The sequence below is a fragment of the Ranitomeya imitator genome, chromosome 6 (assembly GCF_032444005.1).
Source record: "Ranitomeya imitator isolate aRanImi1 chromosome 6, aRanImi1.pri, whole genome shotgun sequence".
NCBI classification, from domain to species: domain Eukaryota; kingdom Metazoa; phylum Chordata; class Amphibia; order Anura; family Dendrobatidae; genus Ranitomeya; species Ranitomeya imitator.
This window is the reverse complement of record NC_091287.1, coordinates 530640634-530656437: the sequence shown is the minus strand read 5'-3', so window position 1 is coordinate 530656437 and position 15804 is coordinate 530640634. Positions and strand designations below refer to the sequence as shown.

General features: G+C 46.0%; 1 protein-coding gene across 1 annotated transcript in view; it reads left to right on the top strand.

Annotated features, from left to right (window-relative positions):
- LOC138641512 (transient receptor potential channel pyrexia-like) overlaps positions 1 to 15804 on the top strand; it is a 243104-nt gene that overhangs the window by 66954 nt on the left and 160346 nt on the right. The window contains exon 9 of the mRNA XM_069728992.1: positions 1965 to 1993. Within this exon, the coding sequence (XP_069585093.1) occupies positions 1965 to 1993 (29 nt within the window). The remainder of the gene's footprint in view (positions 1 to 1964; positions 1994 to 15804) is intronic.

Sequence of the window (15804 nt, the reverse complement as noted above, 5' to 3'; positions counted from 1 at the left end):
TTAAAGCTGCCGATCCCGTGTCTCTGAATTGAAAATGAATAGTTAAGAAGCTTTTCTGAGAATTACATTTAATAAAATGATATATAAATGACCTATTTGATTGCACTACTTACCAACAATATGGCATTAAAAATAATACCTCGGTCCCCTGCTATGCTGCATTCTAGAAACTGATTGCCATATGGATTAGTTAATACTTCCTGCACGGAATTTGTACAGCAATAAACCTATGGGTTGATTTCAGTATGGACGCTCGTGCCTACATTGTCTACGTGTGGCTGAAAAGTTATTTTTTTTTTATTTTAAATCACAAAATTCATCTTAATAAAGATCTTCAGTGCTATAGAGCAGGTGCCAAGTGGAATGTTAGTTTGGGTTGGATTCTATACACTTTCTTATGAACTGAAGATGTGTTCCCCTCAACAAGTGGCAGGCAAATGGCTGAAGAGTTGTGCTGCTCTTCTCTCCTGAAAGCTGCAGAGAGCAAGAAGCAGCATTTCCCAGAGTAAAGGTACCTTCACACATAACGATATTGTTAACGATATCGTTGCTATTTGTGACGTAGCAACGATATCGTTAATGAAATCGTTATGTGTGACAGCGACTAACGATCAGGCCCCTGCTGGGAGATCGTTGGTCGCTGAAGAAAGTCCAGAACTTTATTTCGTCGCTGGACTCCCTGGAGACATCGCTGGATCGGCGTGTGTGACACCGATCCAGCGATGTCTTCACTGGTAACCAGGGTAAACATCGGGTAACTAAGCGCAGGGCCGCGCTTAGTAACCCGATGTTTACCCTGGTTACCATGCTAAAAGTAAAAAAAAACAAACACTAGATACTTACCTACAGCCGTCCGTCCTCCAGCGCTGTGCTCTGCTCTCCTCCTGTACTGTCTGTGAGCCGGAAAGCAGAGCGGTGACGTCACCGCTCTGCTTTCCGGCTCCCAGACAGTACAGGAGGAGAGCAGAGAAGCAGAGCGCAGCGCTGGAGGACAGACGGCTGTAGGTAAGTATCTAGTGTTTGTTTTTTTTTACTTTTAGGATGGTAACCAGGGTAAACATCGGGTTACTAAGCGCGGCCCTGCGCTTAGTTACCCGATGTTTACCCTGGTTACCGGCATCGTTGGTCGCTGGAGAGCGGTCTGTGTGACAGCTCTCCAGCGACCAAACAGCGACGCTGCAGCGATTCGGATCGTTGTCGGTATCGCTGCAGCGTCGCTAAATGTGAAGGGGCCTTAATAGTAGTGTCACAGGTGTGTCAGATGCTACAGACAGTCGCTCTGCATCTGGCTGCAGAAGGTCTCTGCGTTTTGCATTGCAGACACCTTTTTAATCCTTTTCACTTTTGGACCCAGTAGCAACCTCCCTCCCACTCCAATTGACTCGCCTGGACCTGGGTGTTTATAGACTCTCAGTCTGCTTCAGGGAGACACCGGTGATATTCTCATTTTCCCTTGTGAAGGCTTCGAGCTATAGCAGTCGGCTTACTTCCTCTCTGGTTCTGTTGGAGGATGTTTGGTGTTACCTCTTTGAATCTGCTCCAGCTAAGTTGCTTCCTCCTTGTTTGTCTCCCTTCTTTTTAGTGTACAGTGGGGACTTACCAGTGCTCATCCCCTCTTCTCTATTCAAGGCCTAGTTCTTGGGATACACAGTGCTTAGGTTCCTGCTCGGTGATTGGTGTGGAACCAATATAGGGACGGTAGGGGAGGCAGGGTGTTCTTAGATCTGCCTAGGGGTCAACACACTCCCTTCACTTAGCATTTGGGTTTCTATCCCCTCTTGCCCTCGTGTTGCACTTTGTGCATGACATGACTGTGCGTGACAAGTAAGTGGCAGCAAGGAGAGCCCAACAAAAAACCCTTCGTATATAACGATTCATCTTCAGCCACTGTGTGTTCTTCATTATATAGTAGGTGTATCAGATATTTTGACTTACTATTTCTCTTACTTTTTCTTCTTAAACAGGTTTCAAAGGGACACAGGCCAAATCTCCAGTAAGTAAAGAAGCTTTTTTGTTTCTCTTCTTTTTACTGAGTAATTTGTCAACTTAATTTGTGTTACAGCAAAAAAGGTTGCATGCAATTCATCTGTTTTTGTGCTCATTTGCAAGAAATTAAGCTACACCTGTGATACACGGGTTGGACGGGTTGGAGGTTATAGGCATTGGGTGTTGCTATCATTTTGGCGCCATACAGGAACATAATGGCCACTCTCAACGCTACCAACAAACAGTGAAACAGATGAGGTTGACACCTTGCCTGTAAGGTTTCCTTGTTGTGTGTTACATAGGTAAAAACCATAGAATCATAGAATGTTAGAGTTAGAAGGAACCTCCAGGGTCATTGTGTCCAACCCCCGGCTCAATACAGGATTCACTAAACCATCTCAGACAGATGTCTGTCCAGCCTGTGTTTACAGACTACCAACTTACATTGAAGAAGACCTCACCACCTCTCGTGGCCGTCTGTTCCACTCATTGATCACTCTCACTGTCAAAAAGTATTTTCCAATATCTATTCTGTATCTTCTCCCTTTCAGTTTAATTCCATTGCTTCTCGTGTTTCCATGTGCAAATGACAATAAGGATAATCCCTCTACACCAGGGTCGGGCAATTAATTTTCTGGTGGGGCCACATGAGAGACCGTGACTGTTGTGGAGGGCCGAATCAATAGGCTTCAATTAATTATGCTCAATATAAATATCAGTATATTAATTACAATTATTATATAATTGATAATTATATTAATTGTATTGAGCAGAATTAAGTATGCTGATATCCCCTATATATATCGTTTGAACCCAAATACAGCCTCTTCAATATATCGTATGAGCCCCCACAGCCTCTTATATACTTCAGCCCCTTATATATCGTAAGAGCCCCACACAGCCTCCCTATATACAGCATGAGCCCCACATAGCCTTCCCATATTCAGCATGAGCGCCACACAGCATCCCCATATACAGCATGAGCCCCACACAGCCTCCTCATGTCCAGCATGAGAGCCCCATAGCATCTCCATATCTAGCATGAGAGCCTCATAGCCTCCCCATGTCCAGCATAAGAGCCCCATAGTCTCCACATGTCCAGCCTCAGAGACCCATAGCCTCCCCATGTCCAGCCTGAGATACCCATAGTCTCCCCATGTCCAGCAATAGAGACCCATAGCCTCCCCATGTCCAGCCTGAGAGCCACCTAGCCTCCCCTTGTCCAGGATGAGACCCCATAGCCTCCCCATGTCCATTATGAGACTCCCATAGCCTCCCCATGTCCAGGATGAGACCCCCATAGCCTCAAAAGAAAACCAAACAACTGAATAATTTGGAACCCTAGAGCAATAGAAAACCAAACCAGAAAAAACAAGGATCCCTAAAAAATAACTTTTAATCGTAGTAGTTAAAAATAGAAGACTTTATATATCATATATAATAAAAAAGTACACAGTGTACCTAAAGAACCCTATAACGGACTACAATAAATCCTGCCTGTCAGTGGAGGTTGGCACCCTAATTAACGGCGATTGGCGCCCCCACTCCTCGACGGCTCACCCTTTTAAATCCCTAAAAAGGCCTGAATACCAGAAAGCCTAGTGAGCCCTAAAGTACAATCCTATACTGTCAGCTACCTACCAGTGGAGGTTGGCACCCTAATTTTCTGCGGTAGGCGCCCCCACTCCTCGGCGGCTGACCCTAGGGTCCCTCACAGTCCCTATAATAGGGGTAGACAGAAGATAATGTCCCACATACACCTCCGATACCCGTGAAAAAACACAAAAAAATGGAAAAATGAAATACAAAAAAAGAAAAAAGAAAAAAAGAAAAATAAATTGCTATCACAGTTCTATACAGCAATATATGGTGGGTGTCATATATATGGTAGATGTCACATAACAATATATACCACCACAATAAATACCCTTACAGATAACTGGGTATAGCGGAGTGTAAAGATGTATCTTGTCCAAATTGGATCAATCTGACCAGCAAAAAATGCAAAAATAGACAGAATATGTGAGATGACAAAAAATGTGTATTAGTCACACTACTCCCAAATCATCATAATATTCAGCAAAAAATAAATGCTCAATGCCACCAGACAGTCTTTCAGCAAAAACACTGGATCCGCATCAATGTGTAATATTTTTATACCAGTAACAAGGCAGCATGTCATTTATCATGATAGGACAGATACTCCTAAAAACATGGATCCACCAGGTAATAAATGGAAAACCATAGTAGGCAAGTAGTTTTAGCATGTATATACACCTCTTTTACAATCCTCAGGGTACTTGAACACAATTGTTCTTACCACATAGACAGTATGCATAAAGATATGTAACCGCTATACTCATCTATTTGTTGAGGTGTATTATGCCCTTTCCAATTAGGCCCAGAAGTCCATGTGGGAAAATGGATGTCATCCTGACCATAGTCTGTCAATACGTCCCCAGGTAATGCCCGATGCGTTTCCCCCCCATTTGGGGATGACAGGGGTTCATCAGGGGTTAGGCAGCTACACAAAAATTGCAAGAGCTGTATACATGCTAAAACTACTTGCCTACTATGGTTTTCCATTATTACCTGGTGGATCCATGTTTTTAGGAGTATCTGTCCTATCATGATAAATGACATGCTGCCTTGTTACTGGTATAAAAATATTACACATTGATGCGGATCCAGTGTTTTTGCTGAAAGACTATCTGGTGGCATTGAGCATTTATTTTTTGCTGAATATTATGATGATTTGGGAGTAGTGTGACTAATACACATTTTTTGTCATCTCACATATTCTGTCTATTTTTGCATTTTTTGCTGGTCAGATTGATCCAATTTGGACAAGATACATCTTTACACTCCGCTATACCCAGTTATCTGTAAGGGTATTTATTGTGGTGGTATATATTGTTATGTGACATCTACCATATATATGACACCCACCATATATTGCTGTATAGAACTGTGATAGCAATTTATTTTTCTTTTTTTCTTTTTTCTTTTTTTGTATTTCATTTTTCCATTTTTTTGTGTTTTTTCACGGGTATCGGAGGTGTATGTGGGACATTATCTTCTGTCTACCCCTATTATAGGGACTGTGAGGGACCCTAGGGTCAGCCGCCGAGGAGTGGGGGCGCCTACCGCAGAAAATTAGGGTGCCAACCTCCACTGGTAGGTAGCTGACAGTATAGGATTGTACTTTAGGGCTCACTAGGCTTTCTGGTATTCAGGCCTTTTTAGGGATTTAAAAGGGTGAGCCGTCGAGGAGTGGGGGCGCCAATCGCCGTTAATTAGGGTGCCAACCTCCACTGACAGGCAGGATTTATTGTAGTCCGTTATAGGGTTCTTTAGGTACACTGTGTACTTTTTTATTATATATGATATATAAAGTCTTCTATTTTTAACTACTACGATTAAAAGTTATTTTTTAGGGATCCTTGTTTTTTCTGGTTTGGTTTTCTACCCCCATAGCCTCCCCATGTTCAACATGAGACCCCCATAGCATCCCATGTCAAGCATGAGAGCCTTATAGCATCTCCATATCCAACATGAGAGCCCCATAGCCTCCCCATGCTCAGCATGAGAGCCCCATAGCCTCCCCATGTTCAGCATGAGAGCCCCATAGCCTTCCCATGTCCAGGAAGAGACCCCATAGCCTCCCCATGTCCATGATGAGGCCCCCATAGACACCCCATGTCCAGGATGAGTCCCCATGTCCAACATGAGACCCAGTGTCCTATAACTCAATGGAAGAAAATATATACACATATGTAATATTGGAACAATCTCACCAATTGCCACTAACTGACAGGGAATTGTCTCCTGATGTTGCGGCTTGAAGGATCTCTTCTCCTTAGCTAATTGGGGCTCCACCTTACCCATCCTCGGCAATTGGTGAGATTGTTCCAATATTACATATGTGTATATATTTTTTCCAATTGATCTTACCCCTTTAATCTGTGATAACTGCTGACATTAATGCAACCAAGGTTACCTGTTTATTCTTATTGGCACTTGAGAAATGCTATCTTTATAGGCGTTATCACTATTAAATTAGGTGCCTTGGGTTGAGTGATAGGACACTGGACCACTGCTAGTGCCCTCACAAAAAACCTTACTAAGTACTAATGTTTGTATGGTACGCTCCCTGACAGGGTATACCTAGAAGTACTTTTTTATCTACACGGACTATAGGTGACAGGTTATTTAATGTATATTTTTTCCTTGTTTTTTTGGTTATACATTAAAAGTTATGTTTTAATTCCTGCTCATGCTATGTTCTCAAGATTTTGGTAGGATCATGTGATACATTTGAAACTATTATATATTGCTGTTGTTTTTTGTTTGTTTTTCCAACATGAGACCCCCCAAACATCCCCATGTTAAGCATGAGAGCCCCTATAGCCTCACCATGTCCAGAATGAGACCCCCATAGCCTCACCATGTCCAGCATAAGAGCCCCACAGCCTGCCCATGTCCAGGATGACATCCCCAAAGCCTTCCCATGTCCAGGATGACATCCCCATAGCCTGCCCATGTCCAGGATGAGAGCCCCATAGCCTTCACATGTCCAGGATGACATCCCCATAGCCTCCCCTTGTTCAGGATGAGAGCCCCATAGCCTCCCCATGTCCAGGATGACATCCCATAGCCTCGCCACGTCCAGAATGAGACCCCCATAGCCTTCCCATGTCCAACATAAAAGCCCCATAGCCTCCCCATGTCCAGGATGACATCCCCATAGCTTCCCCATGTCCAGGATGAGAGCCCCATAGCCTTCCCATGTCCAGGATGACATCCCCATAGCCTCCCCATGTCCAGCATAAAAGCCCCATAGCCTCCCCATGTCAAGGATGACATCCCCATAGCCTGGCCATGTCCAGGATGACATCCCCATAGCCTCCCCATGTCCAGGATCACATCCCCATAGTCTCCCCATGTCCAGTATGACATACCCATAGCCTCCCCATGTCCAGGATGAGAGCTCCATAGCCTCCCCATGTCCAGGATGAGATCCCCATATCCTTCCAATGTCCAGGATGACATCCCAATAGCCTGCTCATGTCCAGGATGACATCCCCATATCCAGGATGACATCCCCATAGCCTGCCCATGTCCAGGATGACATCCCCATAGCCTCCCCATGTCCAGGATGAGATACCCATATCCTTCCCATGTCCAGGATGACATCGGCATAGCCTGCTCATGTCCAGGATGACATCACCATATCCAGGATGACATCCCATTAGCCTTCCCATGTCCAGGATGACATCCCCATAGCCTCTCCATGTCCAGGATGACATCCCCATAGCTTCCCCATGTCCAGGATGACATCCCCATAGCCTCCCCATGTCCAGGATGACAACCCCATAGCCTCCCCATATCCAGGATGAGAGCCCCATAGCCTCCCCATGTCCAGGATACATCCCAATAGCCTCCCCATGTCCAGGATGAGAGCCCAATAGCTTCCCCAATTCCAGGATGAGAGCCCCATAGCCTCCCCATGTCCAGGATGACATCCCCATAGCCTCTTCATGTCCAGGATGACATCCCCATAGCCTCTCCATGTCCAGGATGACATCCCTATAGTCTTCCCATGTCCAGGATGACATCCCCATTGCCTCCCCATGTCCAGGATAAGAGCCCTATAGCCTTCCCATGTCCAGGATGACCTCCCCATGTCCAGCAAAGGAGCCCCATAGCCTGCCCATGTCCAGGATGACATCCCCTTAGCCTGCCCATGTCCAGGATGACATCCCCATAGCCTCCCCATGTCCAGGATGACATCCCCATAGCCTCCCCATGTCCAGGATGACATCCCCATAGCCTCCCCATGTCCAGGATGATAGCCCCATAGCCTCCCCATGTCCAGGATGAGAGCCCCATAGCCTCCCCATGTCCAGAATGACATCCCCATAGCCTGCCCATGTCCAGGATGACATCCCCATAGCCTCTCCATGTCCAGGATGACATCCCCATAGCCTCCCCATGTCCAGAATGACATCCCCATAGCCTCCCCATGTCCAGGATGACATCCCTATAGCCTCCCCATGTCCAGGATGAGAGCCCCATAACCTCCCCATGTCCAGGATGAGAGCCCCATAGCCTCCCCGTGTCTAGGATGAGAGCCCCATAGCCTCCCCATGTCCAGGATGACATCCCCATAGCCTCCCCATGTCCAGCATGATAGCCCCATAGCCTCCCCATGTCCAGGATGAGAGCCCCATATCCTCCCCATGTCCAGAATGACATCCTCATAGCCTGCCCATGTCCAGGATGACATCCCCATAGCCTCTCCATGTCCAGGATGACATCCCCATAGCCTCCCCATGTCCAGAATGACATCCCCATAGCCTCCCCATGTCCAGGATGGCATTCCCATAGCCTCCCCATTTCCAGGATGAGAGCCCCAAAGCCTCCCCATGTCCAGGATGATAGCCCCATAGCCTCCCCATGTCCAGGATGATAGCCCCATAGCCTCCCCATGTCCAGGATGATAGCCCCATAGCCTCCCCATGTCCAGGATGATAGCCCCATATCCTCCCTATGTCCAGGATGATAGCCCCATAGCCTCCCCATGTCCAGGATGATAGCCCCATAGCCTCCCCATGTCCAGGATGATAGCCCCATAGCCTCCCCTGTTGTGAGTTCTGTTTTTGGGCTCCCTCTGGTGGTTAATGATGGTACTGGGTGATTTGTGTTCTGCTGTCTCTGGTGTCCACCTGTTCTATTAGGATTTGGGAGTTTCCTATTTAACCGGGCTTTCTTGTCATTTCCCCGCCGGCTATCAAGGTTATCAGAGTGTTTTGTTCCCTCAGCTTCTGGCTTCAGTAATCTTCAGGACAAGCTAAGTTTTTGATTTTCTTGTTCCACGTTTTGCTTTATTTTTGTCTTTTCCAGCTTGCATATAATTGTTTCTTTGCTGCTGGTTGCTCTAGTGGGCTGTAATTGCTCCTCATGTTCCATGAGTTGGAACATGAGTTCAAGTAATTACAGGATGGTTTTTTGAAGGGTTTTTTGCTGACTGCGCAGTTTACTTTTGTATCCTCTGCTATCTAGTTTTAGCGGGCCTCATTTTGCTGAATCTGTTTTCATACTGTGTATGTGCCTTCCTCTCATTTCACCGTCATTATATGTGGGGGGCTGCTATTTCTGTGGGGTATTTCTCTGGAGGCAAGAGAGGTCTGTGTTTCTTCTAATAGGGGAAGTTAGATCTTTGGCTGGTGCGAGACGTCTAGGATCAACGTAGGCACGTTCCCCGGCTATTGTTATTTGTGTGTTCAGGTTTAGGGTCGCGGTCAGCTCAGGTTCCATCACCCTAGAGCTCGTTGGTGCTTGTCCTTTTGTAATTCCCTGCCATTGGAATCATGACAGTATAGCCGGCCTAAATGTTTGGGCTGAAGTAGGAGGAAAAGTAGTCTGAGGAAGTTTTTTTTATTTTCTCTCCTCTGAGGTTGCTGCCTAGCCTTAATTGCAGCCTGGCTGATTTTTTTTTTTCCTCCTCTTAATCCTTGAATGGCTCTGACCTTAGCTGTTTATCATGGACGTCCAGAGTTTAGCTTCCAGCTTGAATAATCTTGCTGCTAAGGTTCAAAATATACAAGATTTTGTTGTACATGCTCCTATGTCTGAACCTAGAATTCCTATTCCAGAGTTCTTTGCTGGAGATAGATCTAGTTTTCTGAATTTTAGGAACAATTGCAAGCTGTTCCTTTCTTTGAAATCTCGCTCTTCTGGAGACCCTGCTCAGCAGGTTAAGATTATTATATCTTTCCTGCGGGGTGACCCTCAAAATTGGGCATTTGCATTGGCACCAGGGGATCCTGCGTTGCTTAATGTGGATGCGTTTTTTCTGGCATTGGGTTTGCTCTATGAGGAACCTAACCAGGAGATTCAGGCTGAAAAAGCTTTATTAGCTCTCTCTCAGGGGCAAGATGAAGCAGAAATATATTGTCAAAAATTTCGGAAATGGTCAGTGCTTACTCAGTGGAATGAGTGCGCCCTGGCTGCAAAGTTCAGAGATGGCCTTTCTGAGGCCATTAAAGATGTTATGGTGGGGTTCCCTGCGCCTACGGGTCTGAATGAGTCTATGACTATGGCTATTCAGATTGATCGGCGTTTACGGGAGCGCAAACCTCTGCACCATTTGGCGGTGTCTTCTGAACAGGCACTTGAGACAATGCAATGTGATAGAGTTCAGTCTAGAAGTGAACGGCAAAACTATAGGCGGAAAAATGGGTTGTGCTTTTATTGTGGTGATTCAGCTCATGTTATATCAGCATGCTCTAAACGCACAAAAAAGGTTGATAAGTCTGTTGCCATTAGTACGTTACAGTCTAAGTTCATTCTGTCTGTGACTCTGATTTGCTCATTATCATCCATTTCCGTCGATGCCTATGTAGATTCAGGCGCTGCCCTGAGTCTTATGGATTGGTCATTTGCCAAGCGATGTGGGTTTAGTCTTGAGCCTCTGGAAGTCCCTATTCCTTTGAAGGGAATTGACTCTACACCTTTAGCTATGAATAAACCTCAGTACTGGACACAAGTGACCATGCGTATGACTCCCGTTCATCAGGAGGTGATTCGCTTCCTGGTATTGTATAATTTACATGATGTTCTAGTACTTGGTCTGCCATGGTTACAAACTCATAATCCAGTCCTTGACTGGAAAACAATGTCTGTGTTAAGCTGGGGATGTCAGGGGGTTCATGATGATGCACCTCCGATTTCTATCGCTTCATCTACTCCTTCTGAGGTTCCTGTATTTTTGTCTGATTATCGGGATGTTTTTGAGGAGCCTAAGCTCAGTTCGCTTCCTCCTCACAGGGATTGCGATTGTGCTATAGATTTAATTCCTGGTAGTAAATTTCCTAAAGGTCGTTTGTTCAATCTGTCAGTGCCAGAGCATACTGCTATGCGGGATTATGTTAAGGAGTCCTTGGAAAAGGGACATATCCGTCCATCTTCGTCCCCTTTGGGAGCAGGTTTTTTTTTCGTGGCCAAAAAAGATGGGTCCTTGAGGCCTTGTATAGATTATCGTCTTTTGAATAAGATTACCGTAAAATATCAGTATCCTTTGCCTTTGTTGACTGATTTGTTTGCTCGCATTAAGGGGGCTAAATGGTTCACTAAGATTGATCTTCGGGGTGCGTATAATCTTATACGAATAAAGCAAGGTGATGAGTGGAAAACCGCATTTAATACGCCTGAGGGCCATTTTGAGTATTTGGTAATGCCTTTCGGACTTTCTAATGCTCCTTCAGTCTTCCAGTCCTTTATGCATGATATTTTCCGTGAATATCTGGATAAATTTATGATTGTGTATTTGGATGATATTTTGTTTTTTTCTGATGACTGGGAGTCTCATGTTCAGCAGGTCAGGAAGGTGTTTCAGGTCCTGCGGGCTAATTCCTTGTTTGTAAAGGGCTCAAAGTGTCTCTTTGGAGTCCAGAAGATTTCTTTCTTGGGGTATATTTTTTCCCCTTCTACTATTGAGATGGATCCCGTCAAGGTTCGGGCTATTTGTGACTGGACGCAGCCTGCATCTCTTAAGAGTCTGCAGAAGTTCTTAGGCTTTGCTAATTTCTATCGTCGTTTTATAACTAATTTTTCTAGTGTTGTTAAGCCTTTGACGGATTTGACTAAGAAGGGTGCTGATGTTGCTGATTGGTCTCCTGCGGCTGTGGAGGCCTTTCGGGAACTTAAACGCCGGTTTTCTTCTGCTCCTGTGCTGCGTCAGCCTGATGTTTCGCTTCCTTTCCAAGTTGAGGTTGATGCTTCCGAGATTGGAGCGGGGGCGGTTTTGTCACAGAGAAGCTCCGATTGCTCGGTGATGAAGCCATGTGCGTTCTTTTCTAGAAAATTTTCGCCCGCTGAGCGGAATTATGATGTGGGTAATCGGGAACTTTTGGCCATGAAGTGGGCATTTGAGGAGTGGCGTCATTGGCTGGAGGGTGCTAGACATCGTGTGGTGGTCTTGACTGATCACAAAAATCTGATTTACCTTGAGTCTGCCAGGCGTCTGAATCCTAGACAGGCTCGTTGGTCACTGTTTTTCTCTCATTTCAATTTTGTGGTTTCATACCTGCCAGGTTCAAAGAATGTGAAGGCGGATGCTCTTTCTAGGAGTTTTGTGCCTGACTCCCCTGGAAATTCTGAGCCCACTGGTATCCTTAGGGATGGGGTGATTTTGTCGGCCGTCTTCCCAGACTTGCGACGTGCTTTGCAGGAGTTTCAGGCGGGTAAACCTGATCGTTGTCCGCCTGAGAGACTGTTTGTTCCGGATAGTTGGACCAGTAGAGTCATCTCCGAGGTCCATTCTTCTGCGTTGGCAGGTCATCCTGGAATATTTGGTACTAGAGACTTGGTGGCCAGGTCTTTTTGGTGGCCTTCCTTGTCGAGGGATGTGCGTTCTTTTGTGCAGTCTTGTGAGGTTTGTGCTCGGGCTAAGCCTTGCTGTTCTCGAGCCAGTGGATTGTTGTCACCTTTGCCTATCCCGAAGAGGCCTTGGACGCACATTTCCATGGACTTTATTTCGGATCTCCCTGTCTCTCAAAAAATGTCTGTCATCTGGGTTGTGTGTGACCGCTTTTCTAAAATGGTTCATCTTGTACCCTTGCCTAAGTTGCCTTCCTCCTCTGAGTTGGTCCCTCTGTTTTTCCAGAACGTGGTTCGTTTGCATGGGATTCCGGAGAACATCGTTTCTGACAGGGGATCCCAGTTTGTGTCTAGATTTTGGCGGACGTTCTGTGCTAAGATGGGCATTGATTTGTCCTTTTCGTCTGCATTCCATCCTCAGACGAATGGCCAGACGGAGCGAACTAATCAGACCTTGGAAACTTATTTGAGGTGTTTTGTTTCTGCTGATCAGGATGACTGGGTTACCTTTTTGCCGCTGGCCGAGTTTGCCCTTAATAATCGGGCTAGTTCTGCTACCTTGGTTTCTCCTTTCTTTTGTAATTCGGGGTTTCATCCTCGTTTTTCCTCTGGTCAGGTGGAGCCTTCTGATTGTCCTGGAGTGGACATGGTGGTGGATGGGTTACATCGGATTTGGAGTCATGTGGTGGACAATTTGAAGTTGTCCCAGGAGAAGGCTCAGCAGTTTGCTAATCGCCGTCGCCGCGTGGGTCCTCGACTTCGTGTTGGGGACTTGGTGTGGTTGTCTTCTCGTTTTGTTCCTATGAAGGTCTCTTCTCCTAAGTTCAAGCCTCGGTTCATCGGTCCTTATAGGATCTTGGAAATTCTTAACCCTGTGTCGTTTCGTTTGGATCTCCCGGCATCGTTTGCTATTCATAATGTGTTCCATCGGTCGTTGTTGCGGAGGTATGAGGTACCTGTTGTTCCTTCGCTTGAGCCTCCTGCTCCGGTGCTGGTGGAGGGAGAATTGGAGTATGTTGTAGAGAAGATCTTGGATTCTCGTGTTTCCAGACGGAAACTCCAATATTTGGTCAAGTGGAAGGGTTATGGTCAGGAGGATAATTCTTGGGTGGTTGCCTCTGATGTTCATGCTGATGATTTGGTCCGCGCTTTTCATAGGGCTCATCCTGGTCGCCCTGGTGGTTCTCGCGAGGGTTCGGTGACCCCTCCTCAAGGGGGGGGTACTGTTGTGAGTTCTGTTTTTGGGCTCCCTCTGGTGGTTACTGATGGTACTGGGTGATTTGTGTTCTGCTGTCTCTGGTGTCCACCTGTTCTATTAGGATTTGGGAGTTTCCTATTTAACCGGGCTTTCTTGTTATTTCCCCGCCGGCTATCAAGGTTATCAGAGTGTTTTGTTCCCTCAGCTTCTGACTTCAGTAATCTTCAGGACAAGCTAAGTTTTTGATTTTCTTGTTCCACGTTTTGCTTTATTTTTGTCTTTTCCAGCTTGCATATAATTGTTTCTTTGCTGCTGGTTGCTCTAGTGGGCTGTAATTGCTCCTCATGTTCCATGAGTTGGAACATGAGTTCAAGTAATTACAGGATGGTTTTTTGAAGGGTTTTTTGCTGACCGCGCAGTTTACTTTTGTATCCTCTGCTATCTAGTTTTAGCGGGCCTCATTTTGCTGAATCTGTTTTCATACTGTGTATGTGCCTTCCTCTCATTTCACCGTCATTATATGTGGGGGGCTGCTATTTCTGTGGGGTATTTCTCTGGAGGCAAGAGAGGTCTGTGTTTCTTCTAATAGGGGCAGTTAGATCTTCGGCTGGTGCGAGACGTCTAGGATCAACGTAGGCACGTTCCCCGGCTATTGTTATTTGTGTGTTCAGGTTTAGGGTCGCGGTCAGCTCAGGTTCCATCACCCTAGAGCTCGTTGGTGCTTGTCCTTTTGTGATTCCCTGCCATTGGAATCATGACACTCCCCATGTCCAGGATGAGAGCCCCATAGCCTCCCCATGTCCAGAATGACATCCCCATAGCCTGCCCATGTCCAGGATGACATCCCCATAGCCTCTCCATGTCCAGGATGACGTCCCCATAGCTTCCCCATGTCCAGAATGACATCCCCATAGCCTCCCCATGTCCAGGATGGCATCCCCATAGCCTCCCCATGTTCAGGATGAGAGCCCCAAAGCCTCCCCATGTCCAGGATGATAGCCCAATAGCCTCCCCATGTCCAGGATGATAGCCCCATAGCCTCCCCATGTCCAGGATGATAGCCCCATAGCCTCCCCATGTCCAGGATGATAGCCCCATATCCTCCCTATGTCCAGGATGATAGCCCCATAGCCTCCCCATGTCCAGGATGATAGCCCCATAGCCTCCCCATGTCCAGGATGATAGCCCCATAGCCTCCCCATGTCCAGGATGAGAGCCTCATATCCTGATCCTTTAACTGTTCCTCATAGGACATACTTTGCAGTCCGCTCACCATCCTGGTAGCTCTTCTCTGAACTTGCTCCAGTATTTCAATGTTTTTTTTTATAATGTGGTGCCCAGAACTGGACACAGTATTCCAGATGAGGCCTGACCAAGGAGTAGTAGAGGGCAATAATGACTTTGCGTGATCTATACTGTATGCTTCTCTTAATACATCCTAGAACCAGATGGAAATTGGAGTCCGGAGTGCGGTTAAAATCACATCTGCGTTTACTGTGCAATGTAATAACTTTTTTACGTTTACATCTTATCACTTGCGGACACAGACAGAAAAGGGCCTCTGTTCAAGAGAAATATAATCTTTATTTTTTTATATAGCGCTAACCTATTCCGCAGCGCTTTACAGTTTGCACACATTATCATCACTGTCCCCGATGGGGCTCACAATCTAGAATCCCTATCAGTATGTCTTTGGAATGTGGGAGGAAACCGGAGTACCCGGAGGAAACCCACGCAAACACGGAGAGAACATACAAACTCTTTGCAGATGTTGTCCTGGGTGGGATTAGAACCCAGGACCCCAGCGCTGCAAGGCTGCTGTGCTATCCACTGCGCCACCGTCATATTTGCCATATTTGTACAAAGGGTACAAACGCAGTGCGTTTTACCTGCGGAGTTTTCAAAAATGGTGCGGAAAAATCCGCACACAACTCCGCAACATGGGCACATAGCATAAAACAGCGGCTCCCCTGCAAAATGGAGAGATTGCTGAAGGAGCAATTGTAAACTGCTGTACCTGGCCTTGCTCTAATGAGTATAAAACTTTACATACCCAATTTAAAAGAAAAAGAGGAAAGAAATAAAGAAACGTAGAAAGGATTGGTTGCACTTCCTACATTTTAACAAAAGGATTTTTTACTGTAAAGCAAACACCAAAGCTTAGAGAAAACAAAACAAAAACATTTTTTTTAAATCGTGGTCATTTTGTAATAGAACTTTACATGTCTGTTATTGAT